General features: G+C 43.7%; 2 protein-coding genes across 4 annotated transcripts in view; both read left to right on the top strand.

Moving 5' to 3' along the window:
* The window catches only part of LOC139017271 (tripartite motif-containing protein 5-like), a 33,914-nt gene extending 29,558 nt beyond the window's left edge, over window positions 1-4,356 (top strand). Inside the window, exon 11 of the mRNA XM_070425447.1 lies at window positions 3,979-4,356. Within this exon, the coding sequence (XP_070281548.1) occupies window positions 3,979-4,142 (164 nt within the window). The 3' untranslated portion in view covers window positions 4,143-4,356. The remainder of the gene's footprint in view (window positions 1-3,978) is intronic.
* Window positions 4,357-14,457: 10,101 nt separating this feature from the next.
* Window positions 14,458-16,514, top strand: part of LOC139017274 (E3 ubiquitin-protein ligase TRIM34-like) — a 38,580-nt gene continuing 36,523 nt past the window's right edge. For all 3 annotated transcript variants that reach the window (XM_070425454.1, XM_070425455.1, XM_070425453.1), the window contains exon 1: window positions 14,458-14,535. In XM_070425454.1, coding sequence (XP_070281555.1) covers window positions 14,530-14,535 — 6 coding nt within the window. In that variant the 5' untranslated portion in view covers window positions 14,458-14,529. The remainder of the gene's footprint in view (window positions 14,536-16,514) is intronic.

The following is a 16,514-nucleotide window of genomic DNA, read 5'->3' as shown; positions in this document are numbered from 1 at the left end:
AGAGAAAAGCCAGTTTTCCTCCAAAGAGATAGCAGGGGCAAGATTTCTGCAATGGATATTCTCACAATACCCTTGTCTTTTGAAATTTTTATTCCCAAATATTTCCCCAAAGAAGTAACAGTTAAAATTAATTAATTAATTAATTAGCTGAATGGGCTCTCTTGTCAATTATTATCTGCTCTCTTCTCTGCATGGCCACAGGAATATCTAAATTCCTCACTTTGGAATATCTTTGATGTAACAAGGGATTGAAAGGTGGATATTATAGTGTGTGTGTATGTGTGTGTGTGTGTGTGTGTGTGTGTGTGACCTCTGCCTTCCTTTCAATCCATTGCTATAATGCCACGGGCTATTACTTACTTGCAAAACTCTTCAATTATTGACAAATCAACTCCAGGACTTTCCAGTTACTGGAATCCCAGTCCTCCAATTCAGGATGAAGTCTCCAGTTACATGGAAAAAAAGACCTGAATGTACAGATACAACATTGTTGAGGCCCTTATCATCACTGTCAAGACTGCTCAAACACACACACACACACACACACACACACACACACTCGGGAGGCATACTTTTGTTTTCAATTGTTTTCTCCCTTTTGGCCTCACTCTTTCCAGTGGGCTGACAGACTAGGGCAGTCCCCAGGACAGAAGACAAGTCTGTTCTTCTTCCCCTTTCTGAGTGAAAGGGCAGGGAGTTGAATCTGCAGTGAATGTTCATGGAGGCCTTGGTGGGATCCCAGTCCAGTCTTCTGAAACAGATAATTGCTTGCTCTTGAGGACGTAGTATACGCAGATTTACTGGTTTTTAGGTTCAATGTATCTTATGCCCTAAGAAACAGCCAGATTTTTTTGTCAAGTGTTTGTCCCACTTTCCATTCTCAGTGGATAAAAGAAAACAGGATGATTTGGGGACTGGTGGTAAATGCAGAGTTATGCAGTAGAGTTATTTTTGGTATATTTGATCTACAAATTTGCTGACAATTGAAGGGGAGGGGTGGGCTCCACACATGCAGTGTTTTTATGTGGCGTGCACATGGATAGCTTAGGACAGTGATTGGCAAACTCATTAGTCAACAGTACAATGATTGAAATTTCTTTTGAGAGCCAAATTTTTTAAACTTAAACTATATAGGCAGGTACATTTTTATTAACTTAATTGGGGTACTCCTAAGCTGGCCTTTGCTAAAAACGTCCTCAATCTGATTGAGGTATGTTCGCTGAGGTCGACCCTTTCCAACTCTCCCATTCACACTGGTCCCTTATACTTGTTTTGTCTGCCTCCTTTCGTTCATCCTCTCTATATGTCCAAACCATCTCAACATACCATTCTCAATCCTCGACACTACATCTTCTTGCACTCCACAATGTTCCCTAAAATTAACTTAATAAACTTTACTTAAAGTTTTAAGTCTTAGTTAAACTATAGGTACATTGAATAAAACTTGATATCATACTTAATAACAATATTATTTATTGATAAAATTAAATTCCTTACAATTTACCTTACAATACCCATAAAATTAAATCATGACAATGACTGACAAACACTAATGTGAACAATGGCCTTGCATCTCCTTGGAAAGTTTGGGTAAGTCCGGTTTGTATGCTGTTGTTTTTAATTTTAGGCACGATTCCAGGTTCTCATCAATAAGATGACTTCTCAATTTACTCTTGATAAAGTTCATGCTTGAAAATGATTGTTCGTATAAATATGTAGACCCAAATAAGAACAGCAAATGCTAGTTTTTTCAGTTGATTATATGAGTCAGGAATACTATTCCAGGTGTTAAAAATCAACATATCTTCCTTCTCCAGGTCTTTCAAAGCAGACCACTTGTGCTGTGAACTAAGTTCACATTTGTTTTCCTCCAATATTTCTCTATCAGCACAAAGACGTTCAAATTTCCAGCTCCACAGTTCTTTGTTTTTTAAATCCAGCAATTGCATTTCAAAGTTGCCAATGTCAGTATTAAAGGGAGAAAAATTTACTTCTGTTACAGTAGCATTGAGAGGTTTTTTAAGAAAGGCTAACGTCGCTTTGCTGTTTCTGAATTCCTGAAACCTGTTGAGAAAAGCTTCCCTCATATTTAAAAGTGTTGTTTTGAAATAGCAAATGTCAATATCAGAATTATTTTTTTGGCGATGTTTCAACAGGCTTGGAAAGTGAATCAAAGTTTCTCTTTCAAAATCTTGAGCAAAAAGAGATAATTTGTTTTCGAATGAAATAATTTCTTCTAAGATCAAAAAAAACCCGTGTTTCCTTTCCCCTGTAGTTTACGATTAAGCTGATTTAGATGAGACATAACATCTACAGTGAAATAAAATTTTTGGATCCACTGATCGTTCGTTAGCTCTGAATAGTGAACACCCTTCTCAAGGAGAAATGCTTTAATTTCTGTTAATAAGGAAGCGAAACGTTTCAAAACGTTTTCTCTTGATAACCAACGTACCATGTTATGCAGCAGAAGATCTGCGTACTCACTCTCCATTTCAACTAAAAATTCTTTAGCCCTAACCGGTTTGGCTCAGTGGATGGAGCATTGGCCTTCGTACTCAAGGGTCCCAGGTTTGATTCCAGTCCAGGGCATGTACCTTAGTTTCAGGCACATCCCCAGTGGAGAGTGTGCAGGAGACACCTGATCGATGTTTCTCTCTCATCAATGTTTCTAACTCTCTATCCCTCTCCCTTCCTCTCTGTAAAAAAATAAATAAAATATATTTTTTAAAAAATAAAATAATAATAATAATAATTCTTTAAATTTGTGATTAATTGCTCTAGCTATAATGGAGTTGATAATCTAATCACTAATTCCATAACTTTGCAAATTTCTTCTGGAAATGTCTGCGCACAAAGCGCTTCTTGATGAATGATGCAATGGTAAGTAAATATCTTGTGATTAATTTTTTCTTTCAAAATAGCAACAAACCCATTTCTTATGCCAGTCATACTTTTCAACCTGTCTGTTGAAACGGAGACAATTTTATTGAGTGGAATATGATGTTTTTCAATGCACTCAATTACAGCATTTGCTATATCCTCTCCACGTGTTTGACCTTTGAGTGGCAATAATCCTAAAAGTTCTTCTTTAGGACCTGTAGATGAAAAAAATCGTACAAAAAGTGAAACTTGCGCTGTATCATTTATGTCACAAGACTCATCAACTGCTATTGATAAAGCTGAAACCAATTTAAGATCTTTGACTTGCTGGTTGGTTATATTAGAAGACATTTTGACTGTTCTATCTTTCACTGTTTTAGCAGGCAATGGTAACTCTTTAATTTTTTTTGAATATCTGCTTTGTTCTTAAAATCCTGAAATAGCTCTTCAGGTGCATTTATAAAACAACTTTTTATGTATTTGCCGTCTGTATATGGTTTTCCTCTCTTAGCAATCTCATGACTAACCACAACTTGCAATATTAACATTGTTGGAAGATTGCATCCAGTAATTAAATACAGAACTTGAGTTTTCTTGACTCTTCTGAAGTTCCTCAACTGCTTTCTTCCTTGCATCACCGACAGGATATTTAGTACTAAATGACACGTGTTTAGTTGTAAAGTGTCTCTCCAAATTTGATTTCTTCTTATGCGCCAATTTTTCCTGACAAATAAGACAGGTCGGAAGGCCATTTAAGTTTTGAATAAATGTGAAAGTCTCGGTCCATTCAACTTTAAATTCACGGTTTTCGTCTTCCGTTTTTCTTTGCTTCTTCTTTGTAGCCATGTCAGACAGGGCACCTAAAACAATGTTTCATTTAATAATAATAAAGCCACCAACACAAAATAATTACAATTCTTAAATTGATGACAAAAATACCTATAGGATTGCAGCTGGTTGGAAAAATACAGGTAACTTTATGCTTCGAGTAGCTACTTTTGTCACCTGCCCGCGATTTGCGGACGCAACTAGCACTAACCACTGCACAATGAGACTGCTGACTGACTGGCTCACTCAACTCTTGCATGAATCGCGCAGGCCTCTCCCTTGCTGGGTATCCCGCGGCCCGCCTGCGCCTAGTCTCCAGTAGCCCAACCGATGGACACCCCCCACTTCTTCTAATGCCACTTCTTCAATATAGACTCGCCCAGGCCAAAAACGGACTTCTGCGCATGGGCCTTGAAGTTTCAATCGCACTGTAAGTGCGCGCCCACATGTGGTATTTTGTGGAAGAGCCACACTCAAGGGGCCATAGAGGGGGATGTGGCTCGTGAGCCGCGGTTTGCCAACCACTGCCCTAACCTGTTTGCCTCAGTGGATAGAGCCTCGGCCTGAGGACTGAAAGGTCCCAGGTTCAATTCTGGTCAAGGGCATGTACCTTGGTTGTGGGCACATCCCCAGTAGGAGCTTTGTAGGAGGCAGCTGATTGATGTTTCTCTCTCATCGATGTTTCTAACTCTCTATCCCTCTCCCTTCCTCTCTGTAAAAAATCAATAAAATATATTTTTTAAAAAGTAAGTGTTATCTTTTTTTGTAGCTACTTACTCCTTTATTTTAAGTATGGGAATAGCTTTTTTAATCTAAGTGAATATACTAAATAAAAGTTGATTTGAGCCCTAACCGGTTTGGCTCAGTGTATAGAGTGTCGGCCTAGGGACTCAAGGGTCCCAGGCTCGATTCCAGTTAAGAGCATGTACCTTGGTTGCGGGCACATACCCAGTAGGTAGTGTGCAGGAGGCAGCTGATCAATGTTTCTCTCTCATCGATATTTCTAACTCTTTTCTCTCTCCCTTCCTCTCTGTAAAAAAAGCAATAAAATATATATTTTTTAAAGTTGATTTGACCTTCTTTTCTCTTCCCATAGTAATTATCTTTCATTAGAAAACCCTTTCTCTGTTTTCCCAGGTATAACTCCATGTTTCAGGTATTGGTTCACATTATGACTTCCAGTGAAAGAGGAAGGGTCAGGGGTTCTGTGTGGGCTCCTCAGCAGTTAGGTATGTAGGTCAATGTTTCCCTTTCCTGGCCAGCCTCACTCCTTCCAGGGAGCTGAAGGGCTTCATGTCCTCAGGAGTGAGTAGAGCCTCTTTTCCCCTCCAGTGAGACAGCAGGGCAGATGCTACAGGAAGGAGTGTTCCTGCAGCACGTGTCTGGCATTTTCATTTCCCACTCTTCCCAACCTGCTTATCAGCCAAGAGAAATAGAAACACTGGGCTACTTGGCCAGTGTCTGCTCTGGTCCCTGTCTCACAAGAAATTCTTCAGTTCTCCATTTCTGGAAAGCCTGTGGTGGGAGAGGGATTCCTAGATAGTTTTGGAATAAATAACTATCTATTAGGTAGATCATTCTCTTTCTCTCTCCCTCTCTCTCCCTCTATTCCTCAATCTCTCTCTCTCTCTCTCTCTCTCTCTCTCTCTCTCTCTCTCTCTCCTCCATCTGTACTTTCCTCTACTGTGTCCTGTGGCAGCAGCTGCTTTGACCTTAGCTCCTTGTAGCCCTACCATAAAAATAAATTCCGCAGCCCCAAGACACAATGCATGCTCTACTCCTCCTCCCTCTACAGGCTCCTGGTGGGTCTCAGGATGGGTTGGATCTTGGATGAGATGCAAAATGATTGGAGGTTCCTACGCCAGGTTTGTGTCATGCTGAAGACATAAAACAGGAGTAGATATTAAATGATATCTACGCTGATACAATATCTACCTCTGACCCTTCTGTTCATCAGAGCCTGATCTGGACCACAGATCTAACTGCATGTGGCCTCTGGGCTGTTTTCAGTATCAGGACCACTAGCTGGAATACACTTCTGTTCTCCTTCAGCCTCATTCCTTATCAGGTTCCCTTCATGTTTGATGAACATGGTACCAGTGAGCAGTTTTAATCAGTCTAAATTCATCTCAATGCAGCCTTTATATTTTATTAATGCTGTATTTTACTAGTTATATTGTACCTTAAACCTATGTTATTACTTTGATATTTCTTACAGCTTACTGAGGAACAAAGCTGAGAGATCAAGAGCAAGAGGTGCACATGGGAAGTATTTCTATAAGGGACATGTTTATAACATTTCATACAGCATAATGAGAGGCTTGATTGGTGTTAATAATCTGAAAAAATACGAAATGAAGTGTCATGACAACAAAATCTTAAGACCAATGAAAAAAGTGAGTTAAGGTACAGGTGCCTCTTCATTCACTTATTTAACTACCTCTCCTGTTAAAGACATAGGGGCACCCAGACTGACACAGTCATCTCTCTCTCTCTCTCTCTCTCTCTTTCTTCTCTGGCTTCTCCTTATGTGATTTTCTCATACTGAATTCAAGATGACTTTGTGTGTTTTCACCTCTATAACATTGTCCTTGTACCCTTCACTACCCTCAGCCATTTTAAGGCACACACGTTTTGAAATTGCACTGTTCACCAGAGTCATTCCCATTATCATTATCACATTTCACCTGTGCCAGTTAACACATGACTTTAGAATTATTTCATACCTTATTAGTCAGGGTTCTCCCGAGAAATAGAACAAATATTATAGATATATCTTTCATATATGTGAAAGAGACTGATTTTCAGGGATTGGCTCATGTGATTATAGAGTTTGTCTAGTTCCTGGCCCTGCCTTTTACAAACTGGAGACCCAGGAAAGCTGGTGGTTCAGTTTAGTCCAAGTTTAACAGCTTGAGAGGTTAGTCACTGGTGTAAGTCCCAGTCAAACAGCAAGAGAAAACCTATACCCCACACAAGCAGGTAGGCAGGAAGCAAAAGGGACACCTTCTTTTTTTCTTCCTCTGCCTCCTTGTTCTGCTTAGACCTTTAATCTAATTTATTGTGACCAAAGATCCAAATGCTAATCTCATCTGAAAACAACACCCTCATAGACACACCCAGAAATAATATTTAATCTGGGCAAGCAGTGGACAGTCACGCTGACTCATAAAATTATTCCTCACAATTACTTTCCTGTTTCATTTCTATTATGTCAAGACTATAAAGATTATATGTTAAATGGTATTAGAAAACATTGCTCATCAGATGATTCATCACATAGTTTTATCTATGTAGTCCATTTAGGAAAAGTGTCACCTTGTCCTTATTGAATCCAGGTTCTGAAAGCCAGCATCACGGTGCTACCATCTGTGATAGCCCCCCTGGCTGACCACCTGAGGTAATTTCAGATTTGGGCAGCCGTTTCCTCTTACAGGATGGGAAGGACACAAGTTGGCCAGGTTCACTTAGCTTAGCTGGTAGGGACAGGACAGAGGAGAGTTGCCAGGATCACTGCCTCAGGTGGGCCTTCAGGGAGGGTCCTCCCTGTGGTAAAGGAGGTAATTCATTCCCTCCTCATGACACCTCATCCCTAAGGGAACAAGATGAGGGTGATGTGTGTGACAGTCACAGCTCAGGTCAGCCAAGTTCTTCAGAGGATGAATTACTGTGAGAGCCATGAGGACAGCTTCAGGGAGCAGAATTGAGATAGGATTAATAATGTAGTCACTGGCCCCTCTGAGCTAAGGAACAAAGGGCTGATATTTCCCTGAGGTCCTTGTGAAGGCCCCCCATTGGTCTATGGATTATTTCCTTTCCTGCCCCTCCCCTAAGAATTTAACTTTCATTTTCACTCTGAGCCTTTAAATCCCCTTTGTGGACATCAGGTCTCTGGTTTGGAGAGTGAATCCTGATCCTCACATAGCTGAAACTCCAGAACAAGTGAATAGACCTTTTTTCCCTCGAAGAATGAGGGTGAGTTTCTTGGGGGTGCTAGTCTCCCCAAAACTGTTTCAGACCTTGGGGCAGGGAAATGCAGCCCCTCCCATCTCTGCCACTAAATCCTGGGCTCCAGGAGCTCCCCTGTTAAGGCTGCCTTGGCCCAATGGCTGGGGCAGAATGGTGCTGGCAGACAGAGGCCACTCCAGTAGAATCACAAAGGTGAGGCAGGGGTGATAGCCCTGGGAGGGGTTGAGAGCCTGGCACTCCCCAGTCAGTTTTGGCCATTGGGACTGCAGCATGGGGATAGGGCTCGTGCACCCAGGAGCTGTGACGGGTTACAGGGAGATGCAGCCCTGCTCTCATAAGGTAGGGGGTAGAGCATCAGTGTTGCCCCAAACCCTGAGTCTCTGACTCAGGTGAGTCCACTAGGCTTCCATTCCTTCTCAGGAGAGCGATCTCCTTCACACATGGGCTTTTGCATGGGACCTGGGAAAGTCCCATAAGACCATTAGGTCCTCTGCAGGAGCCTTTAAGAGAAGAATCTCCTGTGCCCTGCACCGCCAAAGTGCTCCTGGGGATAATAAAAACTGTGTTGGTTTTTGAAGGCAGGACTCTGTGCAGGTCTGCGGGGAGCCTGATGTGGCTCACAAAGCCCTAAGTCCTCAAGGTTGGGCTTCACATTTGTGATATCCTTCCAGTGCACACATCATCCATGATCCCATATTTATCTCCCTGCCTGCTGTGGAGCCCTGGTCACTGCTTTGGTAGTTATGGGTCAGACTCCATATGTGAGGACTCAAGCTCCTCTGCACTTTCCTTTTCTGTGTCCTGTGGCAGCAGCTGCTTTGACCTTAGCTCCTTGTAGCCCCACCATAAAAATAAATTCTGCAGCCCCAAGGCAGAATGCATACCCTGCTCCTCCCTCCTCTACAGGCTCCTGGTGGGTCTCAGGATGGGTTGGATCTTGGATGAGATGCAAAATAATTGGAGGTTCTTATCTCAGGTTTGGGTTATGCTGGAGACATAAAACAGGGGTAGATACTAAATGATATCTATGCTGATACAATACTTATCTCTGACCCTGCTGTTCATCAGAGCCTAATCTGGACCACAGTCTCTGCAGCCAGTGCTAACTGCATGTGGCCTCTGGGCTGTTTTCAGTATCTGGACCACTAGCTGGAATACACTTGTGTTCTCCTTCAGCCTCATTCCTTATCAGGTTTCCTTCGTGTATGATGAACATGGCACTAGTAGACAATGTTAGCGTGTCTAAATTCATCTCCATGCAACCTTTATATTTTATTAGTGCTGTATTTTACTAGTTGTGCTGTGGCTTAAGCCTTTGTTATTACTTTGACATTTCTTACAGATTATTGAGGACATGTCCATACTTTTCAAATTGGATAATTTCTATTAATCTACTTTTAATTTTAGTTAGATTTTCTGTTGTGATTCCAAATATTTTATAAGCCAAACCTGAATTTGTTTTCTGACTGATTGTAGTTCTAGTATTTTAATTAAAAACAAAAACTACTTCTATTTGATTTCTGAACAATTTGTTGATTATTATATTTTCTTCTACATCTTTCACCCCAGAAATAGTAGCTGTTATGAAGTCCTTGTTTACTAAATACAACATCTGGCTTATTTCAGAGTTGGTCTCCATTGATTGCCTTGTCTATTGAATGTAGCCCATGTCCTCTACTTTTTTGTATTTTGAATAATTTTAGTTTGCATCTAAAACTCCCTCAGGGAAATTGTGAAAGAGGTGTAGAGACTCAGATTTCTGTTTCATTTTCTAAAGAATATTATTCTTTGTTTGTTTATTGGTTTTCAGCAGGTTAACTTGATTGAAGTCAGATTCTAAATTCTCCCCTGCATTTTGCAGGAGCGAAAATCAGTGATCAGTCTCATTAGCCATAATTGGGATGCTTCTCATCTATCTCCAACATATGTAGTTCAGAGATTTGATTGGAGTTCTTATATACAACTTGGGATTTCTCTCTCTGGGTCTCTCTTTTAAAGATGTTCTTCTGACACTTTCTTGCTGCTGCAGAAACCTCAAATTGTTCTTGCTCTTCCAGCCATGAGCCTGTATGTTGCTGTCAATTGAGGTCTACCTTCAAAAAAGGATAATAAAAATAGGAAAAACCTCCAATACTGTTCCCTTTTTTCAAGCAAACTGAAGATTGTGACTGCTTTTCTCACGCTCTGTGCTTTCATGTAATGTTTTCTATCTCTCTCTCATAAAAATGAATGTTAAAAATTGTCAAAGGAAAATTATAAATATATTAATAATGCCAGGAGAATAACTGATATTCATGATATGGCATAGTAAGCATGTTTATAGTAAGAACAGTATAGTAGATGCACAATTTATCATCCAAAGCTCAATTCAGTTATAATTACTGTTCATAATCACTCTTCATATGCAACACCTTCTAATAGATGTGAGGCACTAAGCAACAAATTAGAAAAAGTACTTACCTGATTTCATGAAACTTACAGTTGTGGATGCAAGGTGGGTGTGCATAAGAGTACTAATGAAAGTATTACATAGGCTTCCACTGCAGTCTCCCTATTGCTTCCACTTATGCATTTTCATTTTCTAATCAGGGTATACTAAATGAGTTCTGACCTTTAGGCATAATCCTTGTTCCAGAGATGACTTCCTGAAAAATCCTAGCAAAGAAAGCCCGAGAGAAGGAGCCTATGGAGTGTCCATGGGCCACAAGCCCAGGCTGTCAGACTTGTTTGCAGAGACCTGTAGAGAAAAGATTTAAGCCTGGCACTGCTCAGGGACGAGAGAGATACTTTGGGAAAGAAAAGAGAAAGTCACAGAGTTCTTTGAAGCTTCATTGTCTAACTCCTGTAAGTGTAATGATGTAGGATTTCGGTGGCTGTTCACATAAATCCTAGCACACTGTCCTCTCAGGGTCTGTGAGCCTTAATGGTGTGAGTGCTGCCCTGCTCTGTAGCTTCTTTTGTATTCACTAGTCCCACAAGATTTCCAAGTTTACACTCACAGCTCTACACAATTCCTGAAAAATCACTAACCTTGCTCCTCTTATTCTTGGGCCATATATGTCACTCAGAAACAAAGCTGAGAGATCAGGAGCAAGAGGAGCACATGGGAAGTATTTCTATAAGGGACATGTTTACAACATTTCATACATAATGAGAGACTTGATTGGTGTTAATAATCTCAAAAGGTAACAGAAGAATTGTCATGACAAGATCTTAAGACCAATGAAAAAAGTGAGTTAAAGTAAGGGCCTCTCTTCATTCATTTATTTAACTATCTTTCCTGTTAAAAACATAGCTGCACCCAGAATGACTCCGTCCAATCTCTCTGTTTCTCTCTCTCTCTCCCCCCGCCCCAGGTCTCTCCTTATCTGACTTGCTCATACTGAATTCAGGATGACTTTTTGCATTTTCACCTCTACAACATTCTCCTTATACCCTTAACTGCCCTGAGTCATTTTTAAGCACACAAGTTTTGCAACTGCACTGTTCATCAGAGTCATTACCAATATCATTGCATTTCACGTGTGCCATTTACACCAATGACATGTTTGTGAATTGTTTCATACTCAATTAGTTAGGGTTCTCCTGAGAAACAGAACCAATATTATAGATATACTAGAGGCCTGGTGCATGAAGATTCCACAATAGGCCTTCCTTCCCCTGTCTGCGGGCACCGGTTTTCCTCTGGCACCTGGGACCCAGGCCTTGGCTCCGGCCGCAGCGGAGAAGCCAAGCCTCTTCAGTCTTCAGTCTTCAGTCTTCAGTCTTTGCTCAGGCCGGAGCCTTCAGTCTTCACTCTGCGCCTGCATATACAAATTAACCCACCATTTTTTGTTGGGCTAATTTGCATACTCACTCCTGATTTGCTGGTGGGCATTATGGAGGTAGGGTCAATTTGCATATTTCTCTTTTATTAGTGTAGATCCTTTGTATATGTGAAAGAGACTGATTATCAGGAATTGGCTCATGTAATTATAGAGTTTGAATAGTTCCTGATGCTGCCTCTTAGAAACCAGACACCCAGGAAACCTGGTGATGCAGTTTAGACTAAGTTCAACAGCTTGAGAACCAGGGTAGTCAATGGTGTAAATTCTAATGGAAAGGCAGGAGAAAACCTATATCCCCACTCATGCAAGTAGTCAGAAAGCAAAAGGAACAAATTGTTTCTTTCTTCTTCAGCCACTTTGCTCTGCTTAGACCCTTAATCTGCTTTATTGTGACCAAAGATCCAAATGCTAATCTCATCTGAAAACAACACCCTCACAGACACACCCAGAAATAATGTTTAATCTGGCTGAATAGAGAATAGTCACACTGACTCATAAAATTATTCCTCACAATTACTTTCCTGTTTCATTTCTATTATGTTAAGACTATAAAGATTATATGCTAAACTAGAGGCCCGGTGCACAAAAATTTGTGAACTGGTGGGGGTGGGAGGGTGTCCCTCAGCCCCACTTGTGCCCTCTCACAGTCTGGGACCCCTCGGGAGATAACGACCTGCTGGCTTCGGCCCGCTCCTGGGTGGCAGAGGGCAGGCCCAATCCCTAGGTGCAGCCCCTGGTCGGGCTCAGAGCAGGGCCGATTGGGGGGTTGGGGGGCCGCTCCCTGTCACACTCAAGGCAGGGTCAATGGGGAGGTTGCGGCACCACCCCCTGTCATGCACAGAGCAGGGCCGATCAGGGGGTTGGGGTGCTGGCCTCTGTCATGCACAGAACAGGGCCCATCAGGGGGGTTTGGGCTCTGTACCCTGTCACACACAGAGCAGGGCCGATCAGGGGGTTGGGGAGCACCCCCTGTCATGCACAGAGCAGGGCCAATCAGGGGGTTGGGGAGTTCCCCCCTGTCATGCAAAGAGTAGGGCCGATAGGGGAGTTGGGCACCACCCCCTGTCACACACAGAGCCGGGAGGATCAGGGGGTTGGGGCTCCACCCCCTGTCACCCACAGAGCAGGGCCGATCACGGGTTTGGGGCACTCCCCCCTGTCACACTCAGGGCAGGGCCTATGAGGAGGTTGCAGCTCCACCCCGTCACACACAGAGCAGGGCCCATCAGGGGGGTTCGGGCGCCGCACCCTGTCATGCACAGAGCAGGGCCGATCAGGGCGTTGGGGAGCTCCCCCCTATCAGGCACACAGCAGGGCCAATCAAGGAGTTGGGGTGCCTTCCCCTGTCACGAACAGAGCAGGGCAGATAGGGAGGTTATGGCTGCGCCCCCTGTCACACACAGAGCCGCAGGGCGATCAGGGGCTTTGGGCACTGCCCCCTGTCATGCTGCTTCAGGGGCCAGGAGGCCTCGCGGCTTCGCTGATCCCAGGCCAGGAGGTCTCACGGCTCCGCTGATCCTGGTGCCAGGAGGCCTCATGGCTCCGCTGATCCCGGTGCTAAGAGGCCTCGCGGCTCTGCTGATCCCACTGCTGGGAGGCATATTACCCTGTTACTATATAGGATAGAGGCCTGGTGCACGGGTGGGGGCCAGCTGGTTTGCTCTGAAGGGTGTTCTGGATCAGGGGGGGGGTCCCGCTTGGGTGCCTGGCCAGCCTGGACGAGGGGATGATGGCTGTTTGCAGCTGGTCACACACCCTTCAGGGTGGAGGTCTCCACTGGGATGCCTGGCCAGTCTGGGTGAGGGGCTGAGGGCCGTTTTCAGGCTGGTGGGCAACTGAAGCTCCCAACCTCTCCTTTTTTTCTTTTTTTTTTAATTCTGGGATTTATTTACCTTCTATGGTTGTCACTGGAGCTGAGAGCCAGCTTTAGCTCTGAGGCTCGGCTACAGCTCTGAGACCTCCACTGCTGAAAGTAGGTATCTGGGCTTTTTTTAGCTTCTATACTTGAAACACTGTTGCAACTCCAGCTCTGAGGACCTGCTGGCTGAAAGCATGGAGTTTGTTTAGCTTCTATAATTGCAACATAGTTGCTTAGAGTGCAAGCTCAGAGCCCAGCAGCGGCAGGCAGGGAACCTTGGCTTCCTCCATCACTGGAGCAAGCAAGCCTCCTGTTCGCTTCAGCTGCCTGGCTGCCGGCCGCCATCTTGGTTGGCAGTTAATTTGCATATCACCCTCATTAGCCAATGGGAAGCTTGTTGGAGGTATGGTTAATTACCATGTTTGTCTATTATTAGATAGGATGGTATTAGAAAACATGCTCATCAGATGATACATCATGTAGTTTGATTGTGCAGTCCATTTAGGACAATTTCATCTTATCCTTATTGAATCCAGGTTCTGAAAGCCAGCATCACGGTGCTACTACTCTGTGATAGCCCCCCTGGTTGACCACCTGAGGTAACTTCAGATTTGGGCAGCCATTCCCTCTCACTGGACGGCCAGGACACAGTTGGCCAGGTTCACTTAGCTTAGCAGGTAGGTAAGGACAGGGGAGAGCTGCCAGGATCACTGACTCAGGTGGGCCTTCAGGGAGTGTCCTCCCTGTGGTAAAGGAGGTAATTCATTCCCTCCTCATGACACCTCATCCCTAAGGGAACAAGATGAGGTTGATGTGTGTGACAGTCCACGGCTCAGGTCAGCCTAGTTCTCCAGAGGATGAATTACTGTGAGAGCCATGAGAACAGCTTCAGGGAGCAGAATTGAGATAGGATTAATAATGTAGTCACTGGCCCTTCTGAGCTAAGGCACAAAGTGTTACTATTTCCCTGAGGTCCTTATGAAGGCCTCCCATTGGTCTATGGATTATCTCCTTTCCTGCCCCTCCCTTAAGAATTTAACTTTCATTTTCACTCTGATCCTTTAAATCCACTTTGTGGACTTCAAGTCTCTGGTTTGGAGAGTGAATCCTGATCCTCAAATAGCTGAAACTCCAGAACAAGTGAATAGACCTTTTTTCCCTGGAAGAATGGGGGTGAGTTTCACTCTGCTCTCTGAGCTGTGTCTTGGGGGTGCTAGTCTATCCAAAGCTGTTTCAGACCTTGGGGCAGGGAAATGCAGCCCCTCCCATCTCTGCCACTAGATCCTGGGGCTCAAGGAGTTCCCCTGTGAGGGCTGCCTTGGCCCAATGGCTGGGGCAGAGCCGTGGTGGCTGACAGAGGCCACTCCAATAGAATCACAAAGGTGAGGCAGGTGTGATAGCCCTGGGAGGGGATGGGGGCCAGGCACTCCCCAGTCAGCTTTGCCCATTGGGGGCTGCAGCATTGGCATAAGGCTGGTGCACCCAAGAGCTTTGATGGGTTACAGTGAGATAAAACCCTGCTCTCATAAAGTAGAGAGTGGAGCATCAGTGTTGCCCTAACCCCTGAGTCTCTGACTCAGGTGAGTCCACTAGGCTTCCACTCCTTCTCAGGAGAGGGATCTCCTTCACACATGGTCTAGACTCTAGGCACTTCTAAACCTCTGCTTTTGCATGGGTCCTGGGAAAGGCCTTTAAGAGAGAAATCACCGGTGCCCTACACAGGAGGGTGCTCCTGGGGATAATACAAACTTGGTTGGTTTTTGAAGGCAGGCATTTTGTGGGATCAGGACTCTGGTGCAGGTCTGCGGGGTGCCTGATATGGGTTACAAACCCCTAAGTCCTCAAGGTTGGGCTTCATATTTGTGATATATTTTCTGTACACACATCATCCATGATCCCATATTTATCTCCCTGCCTGCTGTGGAGCCCTGGTCACTGCTTAGATAATGGTGGGGTCAAACTCCATGTGTGGGGACTAAAGCTCCTCTGCACTTTCCTCTTCTGTGTACTGTGGCAGCAGCTGTTTTGACCTTAGCTCCTTGTAGCCTCAGCATAAAAATAAATTCTGCAGCCCCAAGGCAGAATGCATACCCTGTTTCTCCCTCCTCTACAGGCTCCTGGTGGTTTTCAGGATGGATTGAATCTAGGATGAGATGGAAAATAATTGGAGGTTCCTACCCCAGTTTTGGATCATGCTGGAGTCATAAAACAGGGATAGATATTAAATGATATCTACACTGATACAGTATCTATCTCTGATCTTGCTGTTCATCAGAGCCTGATCTGGACCACAGTCCCTGCAGCCAGTGCTAACTGCATATGGCCTCTGGGCTGTTTTCAGTATCTGGACCACTAGCTGGAGTACACTTTTGTTCTCCTTCAGCCTCATTCCTTATCAGGTTCCTTTCATGTATTATGGACATGCCACCAGTGGACAGTGTTAGTGAGTCTAAATTCATCTATATGAAGCCTTTATAACTCTTTGTCCTGAGCACAGAGCAAAGGGAAAACTTATCTAATACTGCAGATCTTTCTTTTTATTATTAATTTTTTTATTTTTTTCAAGTATTACAAATAGTAGTTCATATGTCTCCTTTTCCCCCATTGTCCTCTCCTTGGGCTCCCCTACACCCTGGCACATGCCCTCACCCCTCCCAGTGTCTTGCATCCATTGGCTATGCTTACATGCATGCATACAAGTACTTCTATTGATCTCTTACCCCCTTTCTGAACCCTCCCCTGCTTTTTTGCTGTAGTTTGACAGTCTGTCGATGCTTCTTTGCCTCTGTATCTATTTTTGTTCATCAGTTTATAATGTTCTTTATATTCCACAAATGAGTGAGATCATGTGGTATTATCTTTCACTGACTGGTTTATTTTGCTTAGCATATTGCTCTCCAGTTCCATCCATGCTGTTGCAAATGGTAAGTATTCATTCTTTTTTCAGCAGCGTAGTATTCCATTGTGTAGATCTACCACAGTTTTCTAATACACGCATCTGCTGATGGGCATTTAGGCTGTTTCCAAATCTCAGCTATTGTAAATTGTGCTGTTATGAACATAGAGGTGCGTATATCCTGTCTGATTGGTGTTTCTGTTTTCTTAGGAAATATTTCTAGAAGTGGGATCACTGGGTCAAATGACAGTTCCAT

This window comes from Myotis yumanensis, unplaced genomic scaffold (genome assembly GCF_028538775.1).
Source record: "Myotis yumanensis isolate MYYU_CA2020_CCGP unplaced genomic scaffold, mMyoYum1.0.hap1 SCAF_10, whole genome shotgun sequence".
Lineage (NCBI taxonomy): Eukaryota > Metazoa > Chordata > Mammalia > Chiroptera > Vespertilionidae > Myotis > Myotis yumanensis.
The sequence above is the reverse complement of the archived record's forward strand: the minus strand, read 5'-3'. Positions and strand labels throughout refer to the sequence as shown.